The following is a 15,267-nucleotide window of genomic DNA, read 5'->3' as shown; positions in this document are numbered from 1 at the left end:
TGTTACAATACCATGCAAAGGCTGTCCCAAAACATCTTGAAATGTAGGCTCCAAGTTTTATTTTCGCAGTAGTGAGGGATATAGTGCTACTACAAAAAATTTCGCTAATGGCGTTAGCCTGTCTGTGGAATTATAACACAGCATTTAGATAGCGAACTTTCACAGGACAAAATTATATTGTTTGCATGAATGCTTAGGTGTCTAAATATAAAATTAATCTGTTTTATGTGTCGGTTTTACAGTCAACTCCAACTGGGAGTGACAAATAACTTGAGGCAAGCACACTTCTCACGAGTCTCTTCATTAGCCTTCCATTTCAAGGCAGATTTTTTTCGTAAGGATTTTATGAAGTTTAATGCATTTAAAGTGTGTGGTAGGGGACATTTTTAAAAAGGTAGTTTTTATGGTTTCTTCACATAGATTTTCACTTATTGCAGGTGAGTCTACAATGCATCGCCTGTGATAAAGTTGATACATAATAAGAACAATTAATTACTTCATGGTTAATTTTCTGCATAGTTGAACAAGGAAAGTCCAATGACCAACCCTTGGACAACCTTTGCCACCGAGCATTGTGACATAGAGGAGAAAGTCCAAATTTTCCCAGAGTGCTAAGCTTTCCTCTTAAGCTTGCCTTTTACCGAGCAACACAATTTGGGTCCTGCTCAGCAACCTGAATCATTCAAGATGTATTAAAAAAAATAAAATAAAATAAAGTCTGCCTTTACCAAAATGAACCATTTTTTCCCACAGTCAGAGGGTTATGAATAATTGAATGTTTTACCATTGCAGATGTGGTTCCAGAGGTGTTTTACTAGACTGCATCCTCGCTCAATTGTGTTAAACATATAAACTATCAATCTGAAGTAAGTGATGCAGCTGTCATTTACAGCTTACAGTACAAATGCCCTGCCAAGCACTTATGCCAACAGACAATAAATCAAAGCTGCACCATTCTTCTCTTCATAATTTCAGGCGTCCAACAGAGACGATCACATCTTTCAGAATGTCTATTTAAAAAAAAAGTAGATACTGATATAGGTTCGAGTGGATCAACCATTGATGCCTAAAAACAAAAATAATAATAATCTTGTAATTAATATAATTTCAGCTCACATACACACGAGGATTCTCTCATGCTTAAATAAAGCCATTAACAGTGCACGGATGTAATGGAGGAGTCAAGTGTTGTTCATTTCATTGAGCAAGCAGAGCACGTCTTAACTTCACACGTTGCGCTTCTGCTGCTCCCCAGGCTCTTACTTCAGGAGCCTTTGATCACATCACCTTCACACCACTGTTGACAGTTTAGCACCTCTGCAACGTGGCAACATCTTATGCACGCCACCCTTGTCTTCCTCAAAGCCTTTTGTCCCCATCAACAGCCAGTTGACACTTCGGTGTCCCAAAACTAAACTGGTCTGATTGGCTTTGGATGAACTCAAGGAAAGCCCAAGATCATGCCTTTTACGCTTTAGTAAACTGTGAGGTCACATCGCTTTGAGACAGTCAGTCGGCGTCAAGAATGCGGCTACTACATCCGCATACAAAGCATCACATTCAGGTAGCACGGAACAATGGACAAAGTAATCGCTGTACTACACAGCCAGCTTCCAATATTTGGACTCCGAAAATGGTGAGTGAGCAAATAGACATATCTGCTAAGAGTATTTACTGGTGACATCTGTTGAATTCTGATCCAAGATAACAATAGCATTTAGCAAAATTGGTTCGGTTTATTCAAATGTGGATCAAAAACAGGGTACCTGGAGACACGGTGCGCGCTCTCGGCGCACCAACTGGAGACACGGTGCGCCAATGCGTCGGGCAGTCCAAATGGAAACAGTTCAAGCATGAGTTCCTGATTGGTTTAGAATATAGGCTGTGCTCGGAAATTAATGAGAGGGGAGCGCGCCACTGTCTCTATAAACACACACAAACACACTCTCAGAGTAGTGCACTGGTGTCAGAGTGAATTTCTAAATGCGAACCCTAATGTTCATGGTTTCAGTTTTAAAATAAATCAAATTTAAAACAAATTGCACCGCCCTAACCCCCTCCAAATTACATTTGACAGGTCCAACTTGGAAGGAACGAAAAACAGCAAGAAAACCCACAAAATAGTGAGGTTATGGTGACAAATGAAAATCCGCGATAGAGTAAATCTGCACTAACTGAACTGCAAAATAGCGAAGGGAAGATTGGATATTAACTTTGGTTTTAATCAAACAGGCACACTTTCCACACCAAGTTACTAAATTTGTGACAAAACAATCATTATTCCAGGATATATAATTGTTGTGATATTTGTTGGTTGGGTGCCATTATTGGTTTTCTAATGTGAAATATGGCAAACAGTGAATTAAACAAAAAAATAAATGATAGTACACTGCGGTGTGATGACATTATTCAATTTGTTTTCTTCCCATTCCACTCAGAAGTGACATTTCTCAGTTGACTAATCAATGGACAGCGTGTGTTAAGCTCTACCCTACACACATGAAAACATGCTACCTCAAAAAGTGCAATGAGAGCTTGTATTTGTATTTTACCTTTGAAAGGCGAAAAGAAATCAAACTTTTTGCTTGTCGGAAATGTTACAAGCAAAAACAACAGTGTCCCTGGAGAGGGGGGGGGGAGGGGTCTATCGTTGTTGTCTTGGTTTTGACAGCGAGGACTTGCATATGACAACATAGAACACAGGTGTCAAAATAAAGGTGCGGGGGGCCAGATGTGGCCCGCCACATCATTTTATGTGGCCCATGAAAGCAAATCAAACATGTCAACTTCCATGATGCTTACTAAAATCTCTACCAAAATGTAAAATTCTCATATTGAATAAATTAGAGACATATTGTAAGCATTTTCTTGTGACCAAACTCCTCATGACAGTAACTTCAACAATAGTTGAATAAACCGTTATTATTGACTTTTAAAAAAAATATGTTTTCAGTCATAACAGCCCCCCTAAGGGAAACGGTAATTAAAATGTGGCCTACGACAAAAATGAATTTGACACCACTGACATAGAAGACACACACACACTCCCTATTCACAGAGCCTGATCCATTTTCATTTGAAAACTGTGTCATGGATGTTGGAAGATCATTTGGAGTTTGATATCTGTCTCCCATTTGTGTTTTTACTCGTAATTCACATCCAGTTGAGATTGTGGGCTGTGTGGATGCCACCGTTTCTCCGCTTACTTATTCATGATTTTCCATAATTTATCACACGTATGTAGTTTGCGGCAGGCAACTCTTTTGCCGGCATGATTATTCTTATTCGAACATCATCATTAGGGTGGAAATGGTTCAAAGCAGTATCATCTCATCACTATGCGGCAAAAAAAATGAAAAGTGGCTAATTGGCTGCCAGCCATGTGAATAATCCGAGCAGCCCCGGAGAGAAATCATACAAACAAGAAGGCTTCGAGTAAAGGCTTAAGATGAGGATGAAGTGCAGCCAGAGGTTTGGGAGGGTGGCAGAGGGAAGGGGAGGGGGAGGGGGAGGCAGGCGGGGATTACGGGTAGAGCATCAGAGGATGAGTGGATGAATGGCGGATGATTGAAGGATTAACCATATCAACTGAGCAGTCTAATAACAGTCAGTAGGCTAATAGGAACACAAGGAAACAGACTGCTGTTTTATACGCAGTAAACACAAATACGCTCTTCAGTAATTTGTCGACTGCAGTGCTTTTGGGAGAACTCATGGATGCTTTATAACAAAATGTGGTATCATATCGCTATAGGAAAGTCAAAGTTAAAACGAGAGGACAGCCAGAGGGATTGGTTTTTGTTTGGGAGTGGAAGATATCAAATACAGTAGACTTTCACTTACCCTCATTCTAAACTACCTTGCATCTCCCTGTGGTTTTAATCAAGTTGTACGAATGCTACCTAAGAATATGACTTTCAGTTCATTAAAAAGGGGGTTATTTTATCTTATGTGGAATAGAACTACATTCTTACCTGACCGTGAGATGGGTATCCATGGTAAGCAAGGGTCAGCGGGTCATTATTCTGAAAGAAACAAGATCAGACATTTTTAAAAAAAAAAATGTTTGTAGGACCAAAAATATATATATTAATCAATAGCAGTAACCTTTGAGCATTCACAAATGATCGCATACAATTTCCCATTTACATTTATTTGATATACAGCGTGACCTTGACTCTGAGTGCCCCAATTTAGCAATTTTTGGAGTTAAAAGCATTTGGTTGATTTTTTCCCCTTTATTTTCGCTTTAATTTGAGCGGGGGGGGGGGGGGGGGCAAAAGTCGCCGATGCACCTTGGGCGTTTACTGAACAATACAAACAGTGAAATAAACAACATACTCTCAATGATAACACAAGCAAACAGCTACAGTATGTTAAAAATCGGGTGAAAACCTTTAATGCATGTGCACGCACACAACGTGCCAATGATTATACTTTTGCTCATTGCGTGACACTGTCTTTCATTATGAATTGTTACACCTTTAAACGCAACTATTTGACGTAGGTAAGTGATGCCACTGCTTCAGTCCCCGTATCGACACAATGAATGTACATTTGGCTGGAGAGGACTCAGGCAAAAACATCATGACATTCTTGCACATAACTGCTCTTAACATCCATTTCCTCAGCAATGGTAACAGTGTAACCAACAATCTTTCCAAATTGTATCCTTGGTCCGCTTACAAAGAAAGGCTCTTGGAAGCCAAATGGGAACAAGTGTACAAGACATGAATGATACAATACAATACATCCTGATTTATATAGCGCTTTCACAACAGCAGCAGCTGTAACAGAGCGCTTAACCAAACAGTTTAAAAAGTAAAATAATAAACACAACATGATGGGCAATGTTAGGGGCATCTATGGGCGGTGTTAGGGGCATCTATTTAATCTTAAGTAGGTTGTGAAGACTACTGGCGTGAGACGGTAGAGCGAACATGGAAGACTTCACACGCATATCATCCATCTTCACAAAGCCTGATCCATTTTCAATTTAAAACTGTGACCGAGCCTGCCCCATTGTGTCTTGGTTTGCTTTGCATATACAGCGCAAAGATATACAGTATAGATTATGCATGCTGACTGCACCACGACCATTACTATTCTGCGGAAAGGTCAGACTATTTATCGATGTCCTTATTGATTGCAAATCTATTTTTTGCTCAGCTCCACTACGTGGCGCTAATGATACACGACAAGAAAAAGCGGCTTGATCGACAACTACGAACACGTCTTCATCCATGTAAGAAATGTATGGGAAGAAAGCAGAGCCAAAGGATTGGACAAAAACATTGCATTTATTGACATTCAAATCTAACAAAAACAATTGTTTTTGGTTTGTTGCAAACATTAGAAAGTCATTTTAGTCAACCCTCATGACACAGTTCTGGCTTTGATGCTAATATGCATCGCTAAAAAGGCAGACATGACAACAGCACTTTGGAGGGAAGTAAAGATTGTCTTCATCTTGTGATATTAAAAGACAATCCTTCCTCTCCTCTGTCAGCTTTCTTTCTGGAACTAATGTCCCTGTGCCTGCTTTGCCCCAGGAGAAACACTTTGCTCTGTGCACATCACAGCTTAAGTTGGTCTGATTAGTACTGTAGCCATCTCACATTGAACCCCCCAAGGGGCCATTTCACTCAAACTGAGCATGACTTTTCCAATGCAGGAGCTTTGGCTGGTGAAACAGGAAGTGGCTCTGTCACTGAAAAAAGATGTGAGACAATCCAAGAGCCAAAAACGCACTTAGTGAACTGGCATAGGGAGGTAGAAGCGCTAAATAATGAAATACCATTAAGAGGCTTGAATAACATGAACTAAGTATAACCTTATTCTACCCCGGAAGATCGAAAGAGGAAAGGACCAACTGAGATTTCTGAATTAGTGAATAGTATATTGTCAGAAATTGGAACATTTGGAATTGAAATGAGACAGCCGTAGCGAGAAATACAAGAGGAAACTGAGGGAGCAAAAACAATGACTCATCCATGAGTGGAGTCATGTGCTTGATTTCCAGGAGGAATGAGCGAAGGGGGTGCGGGGGAGGGCGGGGCATGGAGTGTGGATCAGCGTCATTTTCAATAACAGTTGCTTGCAAATTACACACAAAAAAAGACACATTGCAGTTATGATATTGCAAGGCAGCTAAAAAAAAGGGTGGGGGGGGATTGTATTCCTTTGCTCAGCCAAACATTACGTAGATGGCATATCATCAATTGGAAGGGGGAATGAACACAGAACTTCAGCACACGACAAAGTTCGAGTGCTAATTTTATGTCAACAATTAGTTTAGCTACCAACAGACTGACGATGATATTTCGGAGGAGAAACTGATGTACTGGCAAAAGTATGTCCTTCTCAGCAACGGCACAATGCCCTGTTTTAACATTAAGACTGTTATCAAAAGATTACACACTGGGAAATTTTGTATTAAAAAAAAAAAAAAAGAGTTTAGCTAACATTAGCAAGTGTGAGGAGTAAGGGATAATTAATCAATGTCCAGAGTAAACTTCGGACAAGTATCATTGCCTTGAGAACAGACCATATGCACGCACCACTTCCACATTTCGGCTACGGAGGCTTGCTAACTTCCGGTCGCTAGTCTAACGCATAGTGTCAGCATCAAACTCTTTCAAATGTACTTGCAATCTGCTGCAATGGCGTCAAGTTACCATAAATTACGTATTACCTTCACATTTGCTCCAGGTATCAACGTTTCGGCTAGGTGATCAAAGAAGCGTACCTCATTTCATGAGCCATTTGCTGTATGACAGTGCATGCAGGTCCGTGTGAACGTAGATTTGCACGTTTTATTTGACTAGCTCAACCCATGTTTCAAGGGCATAAATAAAAAACAACAAAACAGAATTTCAAAAAGTCATTATTGTCATGGTCTATGATGTAGATGCAACAAATTTGAGCTTATGAAAACAAAAGACACCCAATATTACAATAATAATGAATAGTATCTACTATTAACTGCAAGATGAGGATATATGTTCCCATGTGCTTCGTGACAAAGCGGTCGACATCGCCTCGCTAGAGGCGGGGTGTGTTGCATAGACAGTGAGGAGAACGCAGCTTCGTGCCGTGCCCAAGAAGTGTGCAAGGAAGACAAAAAAGAAAAAGCCGGACAAACTACCTTCATCGATTCGATGCTGCAATAGTTAAATTGTCTTGCCGAATGTATAAATTTTATGTCTCTTTTGTAGTTCGGCTCACTGGTAAGCTTGTTCAACTAAAAACCTGAACATTATGACTGGCACACCACAGAGTTGGCAAGAAGAATTATTTCTTCATCTTGAAAAGTCACAATTTCCACCTTGAAAAGCACCAGCTCCGAGCTATAAAATATACCTATTTCAAAAACCTACGCTAACACAATTTTAAAGGGTGAGGTCATTTCTACTCCCGATGGCGCACTGGTCGCTTGGAACAAATGGTAGCCGGAAGCTCGTACGCCTCCGTATTTGCCAACGGAAATACGGCGTGAGCTGCCGTGCACCGAGTCCACTAAGGGGTTTAGTTGTGACTCACATGTAGCCAGCTCGCGTTTAAGGCCTAGCTTTTTGTCCTTCCCACCATCTTTTCTCCTAGCTTCGCTGAAGCTTTGAACACATGACCCCTGTTCCTCTGAGGTGGTTGCTGTGCAAACGCCTGTGAAGCGCCTAATTTGGTCGTAGAGCTCGTATCTATTCCTATCGTGTCTTGGGAACGCTACTCTTAAGAACTATATTTGACTGTTCTGACAGTCATCCTGCATCACTGCTAAAGCAGGCCATGCCACACACTCGACAGAGAACGCGCATCTGTTTTATCCACAGAGCACTTATCTGGCCAGCCTCCAGTTACCTCGAGTTTGTTTTACTTGAGTCTACACCACATACTTTTTCACAACAAACACACTTTAACTCACTCTTTCGAGAAAACGGTCAAAGAATCTTAAGTAGATTTTGGCAGATGCTAGAAGTAAACTGTTTGGAACCACATAAATACAATGCCAAAACATGGCTTTTTTGTGGCTATCGCGGTGTTAAACCTGTTCAAGATAATCACAATTAGCAGCAGTTTTGCAGAATAGTAATGATAGTACCGATATATTGGTAAATTCTCATGAAACAGGCTGTTCAGTGTTGGAGTCACACAGAATCTTTCTGAAGTAGTCTGGTTTTCGCCAGACTGAGTGCAACTACCGCCAACATTTACAACAACAATGGTGGACTACAGTGTTGTTTTAATAAAACGGCTGGACGCTAATATATAAAGAGAGAAGATTGTGGAGAATACGCCACGGCTTAGAACGTCTTCTTTTTTTTTTTTTTTTGCATGACTGATAATCAAATAAGAAATTATATTATTATTATATAAAACAGTAGTTTAACATGTTTCCTCAAATGTTTCAAAAACGAGCTTGGAAAATGTTGCATATTTGTAACTCCAGTTGGGCTCGTGAGTTTAATAAACGACCAGCAAAACAAGAAGTGATTAGATTAATTGCATCTGATGACTTTCATCGATTTTGTCACAATGAAATGAACTACTTGAATGCAACCAGAAAAGGTGCTGTCGATTCGGGCTCAATTAGTCATGAGGACTGAGCAGCAGCATGTCAGTTTAGGCCAACATCCATGCAGACCTCCAGGCAGCATTATGGGACTCAATGTGACACTGCCTTAGAAACATGAGCTCACAACATTGGCTAACTTTTGCATTTGTCTATTCAAATGACATGTGGTCTCCGTACACTATTAACATGGGGGGGGGGGGGGGGGGTATAACCTCAAAGCATAGCAAGGCTATATTTTATTTCTCTTGTTGAGACTGCTGAGATGAGAAAACAGAGGGGTGATCCGTGTTCATTAATGTCCCAGTCAAATCATTTGTCCTCAGAGCTGTTAACCCGGGCAAGACCTTATTATGTTGAGAGCTAGAGAGATAGACCGAGAGAGAAAGAGTGAAAGAGAGGGGGAAAGAGAGAGAGAGAAAGAAAGTGCATACGGCCCAATTTCTTTGCAGAGTGACAACAAACATGGGACATTCAGCAACATGCTGGATGGATATTGAAAATGACAACCTCATTTCAACATTGGCCAGTAGCGGACACGGGATGCAGATGCAGGATGGTGTAAAAAATACCCTGAAGTAAATGTAAATGACAGACTACCTTGTTCTTGCAGTGGAAAAAAAAACCCTGACTGGATTAGCATTTTGCCCAAATATTTTATGTTGATTTAAGCTTGCTTGGGTGGTCTGAGGAGTCATGAACTGTATGCAGCGGTGATTTGTGCAAACCAAAATAATGCATTGAGTTGATGTAGTGTTGCCACCCACACAGCAAATTAATATCAACCCTTTCCGACGAATAAGCAAAACAGTGCCGAGAACTGTACCATTATTGCGGAAGGCCAAATAAATATCTTCTGACCGCAACCACATCCAATTCTGCAGAGATCAATCCTGACTTCAGACAGCAATAATTAGTTAAAAATAATAATAAATCATGGTGCAGCTCAAAGGAATGCAAGAAGGACAGAGACATTGAGCAAGTGTGGAGTCCAGGGCAAGATTTTCCACTCGCAACATTCCAGCGATGTTTAGCTTTATAGACGTACTGTGCATTTTATTGCCATTTGATGGGCTTTTAAGTCCCTGAATTACAAATGAAAGGAAAAGAGATCATGTTCAACTCAATTGGAGTTTGGAATCGGAACAATTTCCTTCCCGAAATAAAATAAAAACGAAATCACTGTTAACAAAATAAAAACCAAAACTACATTTCAAGTTGACAGAACTAAAACTGTCATCATAGCGAAAAAGTCCTTCGTTTTCGTCTTTGTCAAATAATTAAACACATGAGCCTTTCAATGTATTTATTTTGGTTTTACGGCATGGCCTTTAGCCAGAAGAAGGAAGGTCAAACAGTCGTCTGAGTGTCGTGGTCCTTTTACTACGCGTGTTGCCTTGAAGCGACGTCATCTAGCGGCAGCCAATAAAAGAAGGCCGGCCACCAGAGATGACGTGTCAAGGCAACAGTGGTGCCTGAGGTCTTTGGAATGGGTTCCCTGCTTTTGTCACTTAAGTCAGACACTTAACTTGGATAAGAATTCCCAACCTATTGTAACTCTGGTCTAAACGTGGTATTGCGATTAATGTTTGTAGAATAAGAATCAAGAAGAATAATGCACTCGTTATCAGCCATCCAAGGAGGCTGATGTTTTCTCGAGCCAATCTCCATACTGTCAACTGAAATTGACGTCAAAGTTCCCGTTGCGAATGTAGCTCCCGTTTTCTGGGTTTGGTCACGTGACGTTCGCAAGGCGAGCCCACGGGCACTTTGATGTCAATTTCAGTCGACAGTAGGGGGTGATGCTAAAAGCTGAAAGGGTGGATTAGTCTTAATTCTTACTCCAGAAATGGAATATTAATCACAATGCAATGTTTACATTTGTGGCGGCACATGGAACGTAGTTTTCCAAAGAAACCTTTTGATTGACTTCTGCTTTAGGACTGGTTTGTATGTTTAGAATAAATGTTTCCCTAAATAATATAAACAAAATGTAACTGTGGCTGTGTCACTCCTCCATCATCCAATAGTCTTTAGTGGGAGCACTTCTTCAAAAAGAACATATTGTAAAGACAATTTTTGACTTGACTTCCGCGTTAAATGTTCCACTTTAATTTTATGATCGTCCAAATTTTGATTGTTGGGTTTCGACTGAAGTCTGCACACTACAAATATGCCGTTGTGTAGTATGCACGCACTGGTAAAAGACGAAGACTGCAGTGGAAGGGGAGTCTAATACCTCGTATGAATTTGATGCACAATCACTTATTTTTGTATACAAAAGTACAAGCGTTGTGTGAATGCGCTGCCTGAGATAAGGATTTCAGGGATCAGTGTGGTTATAAAGCTCCCTCTAGTATGAGATGTGATCCCATTAGCTGGGAACAAAGCCTCTTTACTGCCAGTGATAGGGAAAATCTGTTCAGAGAGATGGAGCTATGGAGGGTGGCCTTCTCTTGCCAACCCCCCCTTCATCCCCAACTACCACCACCACCCACCATTAGTTTCCACTACCCCGATCTCATTTCCGGACTGTCCAACAAGCTCACGTTCAATACATTTCAGAGACTAAAGCTATTGATCTGTGCTACTCTGTTCTCCCACTGACAAAGACTCTCTCATCCACACACATCAACTTTCAAGTGCGTTTATGTTACTGACAGCACTCACTGGCGGCAGGTCTGCATGGAACACCAGCCACTTAGTTGTCCAAGCAGGAGCAAACACACCACTTTACTTCCATTACAGCTGTTTCCAATGGCAGGCAAATTGCTTTCTCCAACCTCATGGAGCACTCCAACATACATAATATACCATAATGATGAGCAAAGCATCCTCTCACTCGACTGCAAACCTCTTTCATAAGGCATGTTTGACCATTTCATAGTACAAAATGACAATACACTGACACCGAGGGGAAACGGGTCTGTGACAGAAGGGTAGTCAAAACTGTAGCAATGGGTCAAAACGTGTTGGAAACTCATGAGTACTACAGTGACGTCCCTAACTTCCTGTAAAAGTGGAGGGTCTTTGTTTACCTCAAATATCTCTGTCTGCTCACCAGCTCCCGCAAAGATAAGTGTGTATTTGCTCTCTAAAACAAGTGTTGTGCACACTTTCATACTAATGCGTTTTGTTTTTTTTATAACATTGAAAGCAGAGATTGCATACATTCCCTGCACTGCTAAAAGGCTGGCTCTACTATCAACAAAGCCATTACAGTATCAATTTAGTACTAAATGTCTGCACAGTGAGCACAACTGAATTAGGTTTATAGCCTACATATTAAATTGTGGAATTAGTGGGTTGTGCGCTGGGTCAGTTTGCAATTATCCAGTACCACATGTGGAGGAGTTTCCAGCTTTGCTGTTAGGGAACTACTGTAAGCCCATTTGTGACCCCTTCCATGCGACACAAACAAAAGCAAAATTGTATTGGTATTGGCCAGTTTTCGAGCGTCTTTCTCACCTGTCCAACCTCGCCGATCCCTCCCGACCCATCCATTCGGGGGCGCTTGCACTCAGCCCCTGTCGAGTCGATCAGCGAGGCCGCGGTCGGCCCATCGGGCTCCGGGTCTCCTCGCTTCATTCCCCGGACAGCAGAGGAAGCGCCGCCCGCGTTGGGATGCACTCCGGTCAGGGCGTCTAGATCTCTATCCCGCTCCAAAAGTCCACGGGACACGGGCAGCATGATAGATGCAACGTCGGTCGACATTAACATTTAAAAACGATGGTTCTTATTTCTCCCTTATTTAGGTTATCAGAGGGCCAGGGTGGTTTTCTCACTTCGTGCTTGTAACTGGAGGTTAAATTAAGTACTTAAAATGCATGGGCCTTTCAACGAGCCTCTGCCAAATATAAACTAAACAAACGTGAATTTGCACGGTAAAGATATTTAAATATAGCGCCTACTGTTTACGGCGTCGCCGCCTTTCTAAGAGGCCTATGCTATGTCCGATTATAACAAATCACATAAATCAGCAGCGATCACAACAAATGGCTGCCTACCGCCAAAATGTCCATTAGGGATTTGCCTCTTTTCCCCCTTCGATTTACAGTGAGTGCCGCTCGTATAAGAGACACAACATCCTACCGCAAGCTCAAGACGAAAAAGCCCCTGAACATGTCGCCTATGTTTCCTCGTAGAATTGAACCACAAGAGCGGCGGTTCACGGCAAGTCGAGCCCGGTCAGGAGCGCTCTCTTGCCCCCATATTAGTCCGCAAGTGTCCACCTGCACGGAAGAAAAGCTGACGACGGACGCGGTTGTTTTTCCTTCGCGGTTGTGTTCCTGCCTGCGTCAAGAGTGCGTTCTCTCTCCCGGTGTGTTCTAGCGGCGTGTGCTGGGGGGGAAAGGAAACAGACCTCCCCTCCCTCTTGGCAAGTCTTCCCCTCCTCCCGTCTTCCGCTCTCCCTTTGAACGCAGAGCCACGCTTGCCCGCAAGTGTGCGCAATGTGCCGCAGTGCCTCCACACATTTGTGCGAGGGGCGGAGGGGGTCGAACCTAATGGTCCAAAGACACAGATGTTCTTACTGTGAGCCCTCTCCTCTAGCTCCTTTTCCGTTTCCAGTCCTGCGGTTTTCTCATTTTAGAGCTTGCGGGGGTTTTTTACGCCCCGTGGCAGTGCTCTTGAAGATACAATTCCCCAAGTTCTTACACAACCGAGGACCTAGGCCCAGAGTTGAGTAATACAGTATAGCATCGAGCTTGCCTTGTGCTTCTCTGGTATTTTTATTGCTTGGATGACACCCAGTGGTCAAAGGCTACCATGAGAAGCCAATGAGTGCGCATCAAAATCGCAGTTCAGGGCTTCTAAAAATTATCTACCGGATCTCTTTTATTTTCTCAATTTATATGTAAGGTTTACGTGATTGCAAAGGAATTTTAAATAGACCTCTGCAGTCAGCAAAGTTTGTCTCTTCCACAGAGCTCGTGGATGTTTAAAGTTAGATGAGTTATTTTCGGAAGTCTTAGTACAGTAGTACATTTTGTAGCTTCAGTTCCCACGAAGCGATTGTGTGAATGTTAGTGCAAATTGTCCGTCTCTAGGTGTGTCTTTCTTTTGGCCGAACTCAGCTGGGATAAGCTTCAGTACCCCGTGACCCTCAGCAATATAAAAGTACTAGATGTTTGATTGAGATGTTTTTCGTCAAGGTACGTTCAAATGTTGATGGCCTCAAAATGTTTTCTTGTCACAAAGAAATTTTGAACATGTTCATTGTGTGAAACCATCTCAACTGTTTGCGACCATTAAAAGTGTTTGCGGCTGGCAGGCGAATGTCCTTGCAGCTGTTGCTGCAACACTGAACGAACTCTGACAAAAACATCACCCCCCCCCCCCCCCCCCCCCCCCCGACGTGCGCATGTACACACTTGCTAACCTACGTCGCTCCGTGAGATACGGGCTAAAGCTGTGCAGAGAATGGATGGATGAGTTGCTTCCTTATCTTGATGAGGCGGGCGTGAAGCTAGATATGTGGCTTTGTACAAAGAAACATGAACTGAGAGCCCCTAAATGCTTAGAAAGCTTACGTTAAAAATTATATAATTTTCACTGTATCATATGTACACATTCCCCTCAACAGTTCCACGATAGATGTAGTTCAACCTCTTTCCTATGGGGGAACCTTACACTTAAAAATAAATCCTCAGAGGGTAATAGTAATAAATATTATAAACTATATGATGCGACAAAGCAAATTTTATGGCTACAGGGGCCATAGGTTCCACACCCACGTGTATATCAGCACATTCTCACAGTTTCCAGATTAAGACAAGATGTCTCCAAGACTTAAGTTTCACCCTGGAGACATTCACGTGTTGCTTAAAAACTTCTCCTGAACCTCAACCAAGTCCTGATTGTCTTACAATGTTAGGTACACACCCAAGGACTGTGGCCCACGGCCCTCCCATTCATGAATTTGAAAACAAAAGGCTGTTAGGGCTAATCAGTACAAAAGCTTAACACTGTGACTCTCGAAAGTATTCAGTGGAATGCACAGGAAATTATTTACGAGTGGAGGGACGGCTTCAAATTCTCCATTGTTTACCTGGCACCAGCGCGGGGCGGGTGCTTGTGAGGCCAAGAAGCCCTGTACAAATCATCATGAAGATGAAGTTATGAGCCACAGACATCTTACACTCAGTAAAAGTAGAACGAGTTATAGTATGGCTAGGTCTGGTAAAAATGTCCCTCATCCTCTCTACTTACACCACTAAAAAAATAAAAATACACAGTAAGCGGTACAAGTGGAGGTGTGTGATGTGATGACAATTTCAAGAAGGAGGTTCACCAGTGATACAATATGACTAAAGAAGAGTGCAAAGTTCAGAGGGCAAATGGGGAATGGTTTTCAAAGGTTTTATGTTAAACTGTCTGATGACAGTATCAGAAAATAGAGTGAGGTTATGCTAAATAAGGCTCTGTGCCATTTACTTGACAAGATTTTAGCTATTCTCTAGAATCTGCACTGCTTAATTTTTATTAGCTGCCTTTTAGAGGTGGGCCTTGAGGCCAAGTCTTTTACAGATGGAATCATGACCCTACATGGAGTCACCGAAAGGAATGTTTGACTTAAATAGTGGTAACCCCAACTCTAATGCATATTAAAAGCAACCAAGGTTTCCTGTTCATTTCTTGACAGCATCACATGCTCAAAGGTGCTTGAGTAAAACATGCCTCGCTTTTTGGTAGACTAC

General features: G+C 41.9%; 1 protein-coding gene across 6 annotated transcripts in view; it reads right to left on the bottom strand.

Annotated features, from left to right (window-relative positions):
* The window catches only part of rbfox2 (RNA binding fox-1 homolog 2), a 39,120-nt gene extending 26,070 nt beyond the window's left edge, over positions 1-13,050 (bottom strand). For 4 of the 6 annotated variants that reach the window (XR_015101772.1, XR_015101771.1, XM_086119385.1 and 1 more), the window contains exons 1-2: positions 12,038-13,050; positions 3,975-4,025 (exon numbers count right to left, since the gene is read on the bottom strand). Coding sequence is in view for 4 of the 6 variants with exons in the window: in XM_086119385.1 (XP_085975511.1) it covers positions 3,975-4,025; positions 12,038-12,289 (303 nt within the window). In the remaining 2 variants the exon portion in view is untranslated. The remainder of the gene's footprint in view (positions 1-3,974; positions 4,026-12,037) is intronic. The other 2 variants (XM_086119384.1, XM_086119382.1) reach the window with 2 other exon arrangements.
* Positions 13,051-15,267: the final 2,217 nt, after the last annotated feature.

This window comes from Hippocampus guttulatus, chromosome 9 (assembly GCF_054856545.1).
Source record: "Hippocampus guttulatus isolate MCC_2025c chromosome 9, RoL_Hgut_1.0, whole genome shotgun sequence".
Classification (NCBI taxonomy): Eukaryota; Metazoa; Chordata; class Actinopteri; order Syngnathiformes; family Syngnathidae; genus Hippocampus; species Hippocampus guttulatus.
Note: the sequence above shows the minus strand (reverse complement) of the source record. Positions and strands in the feature narration are given on the sequence as shown.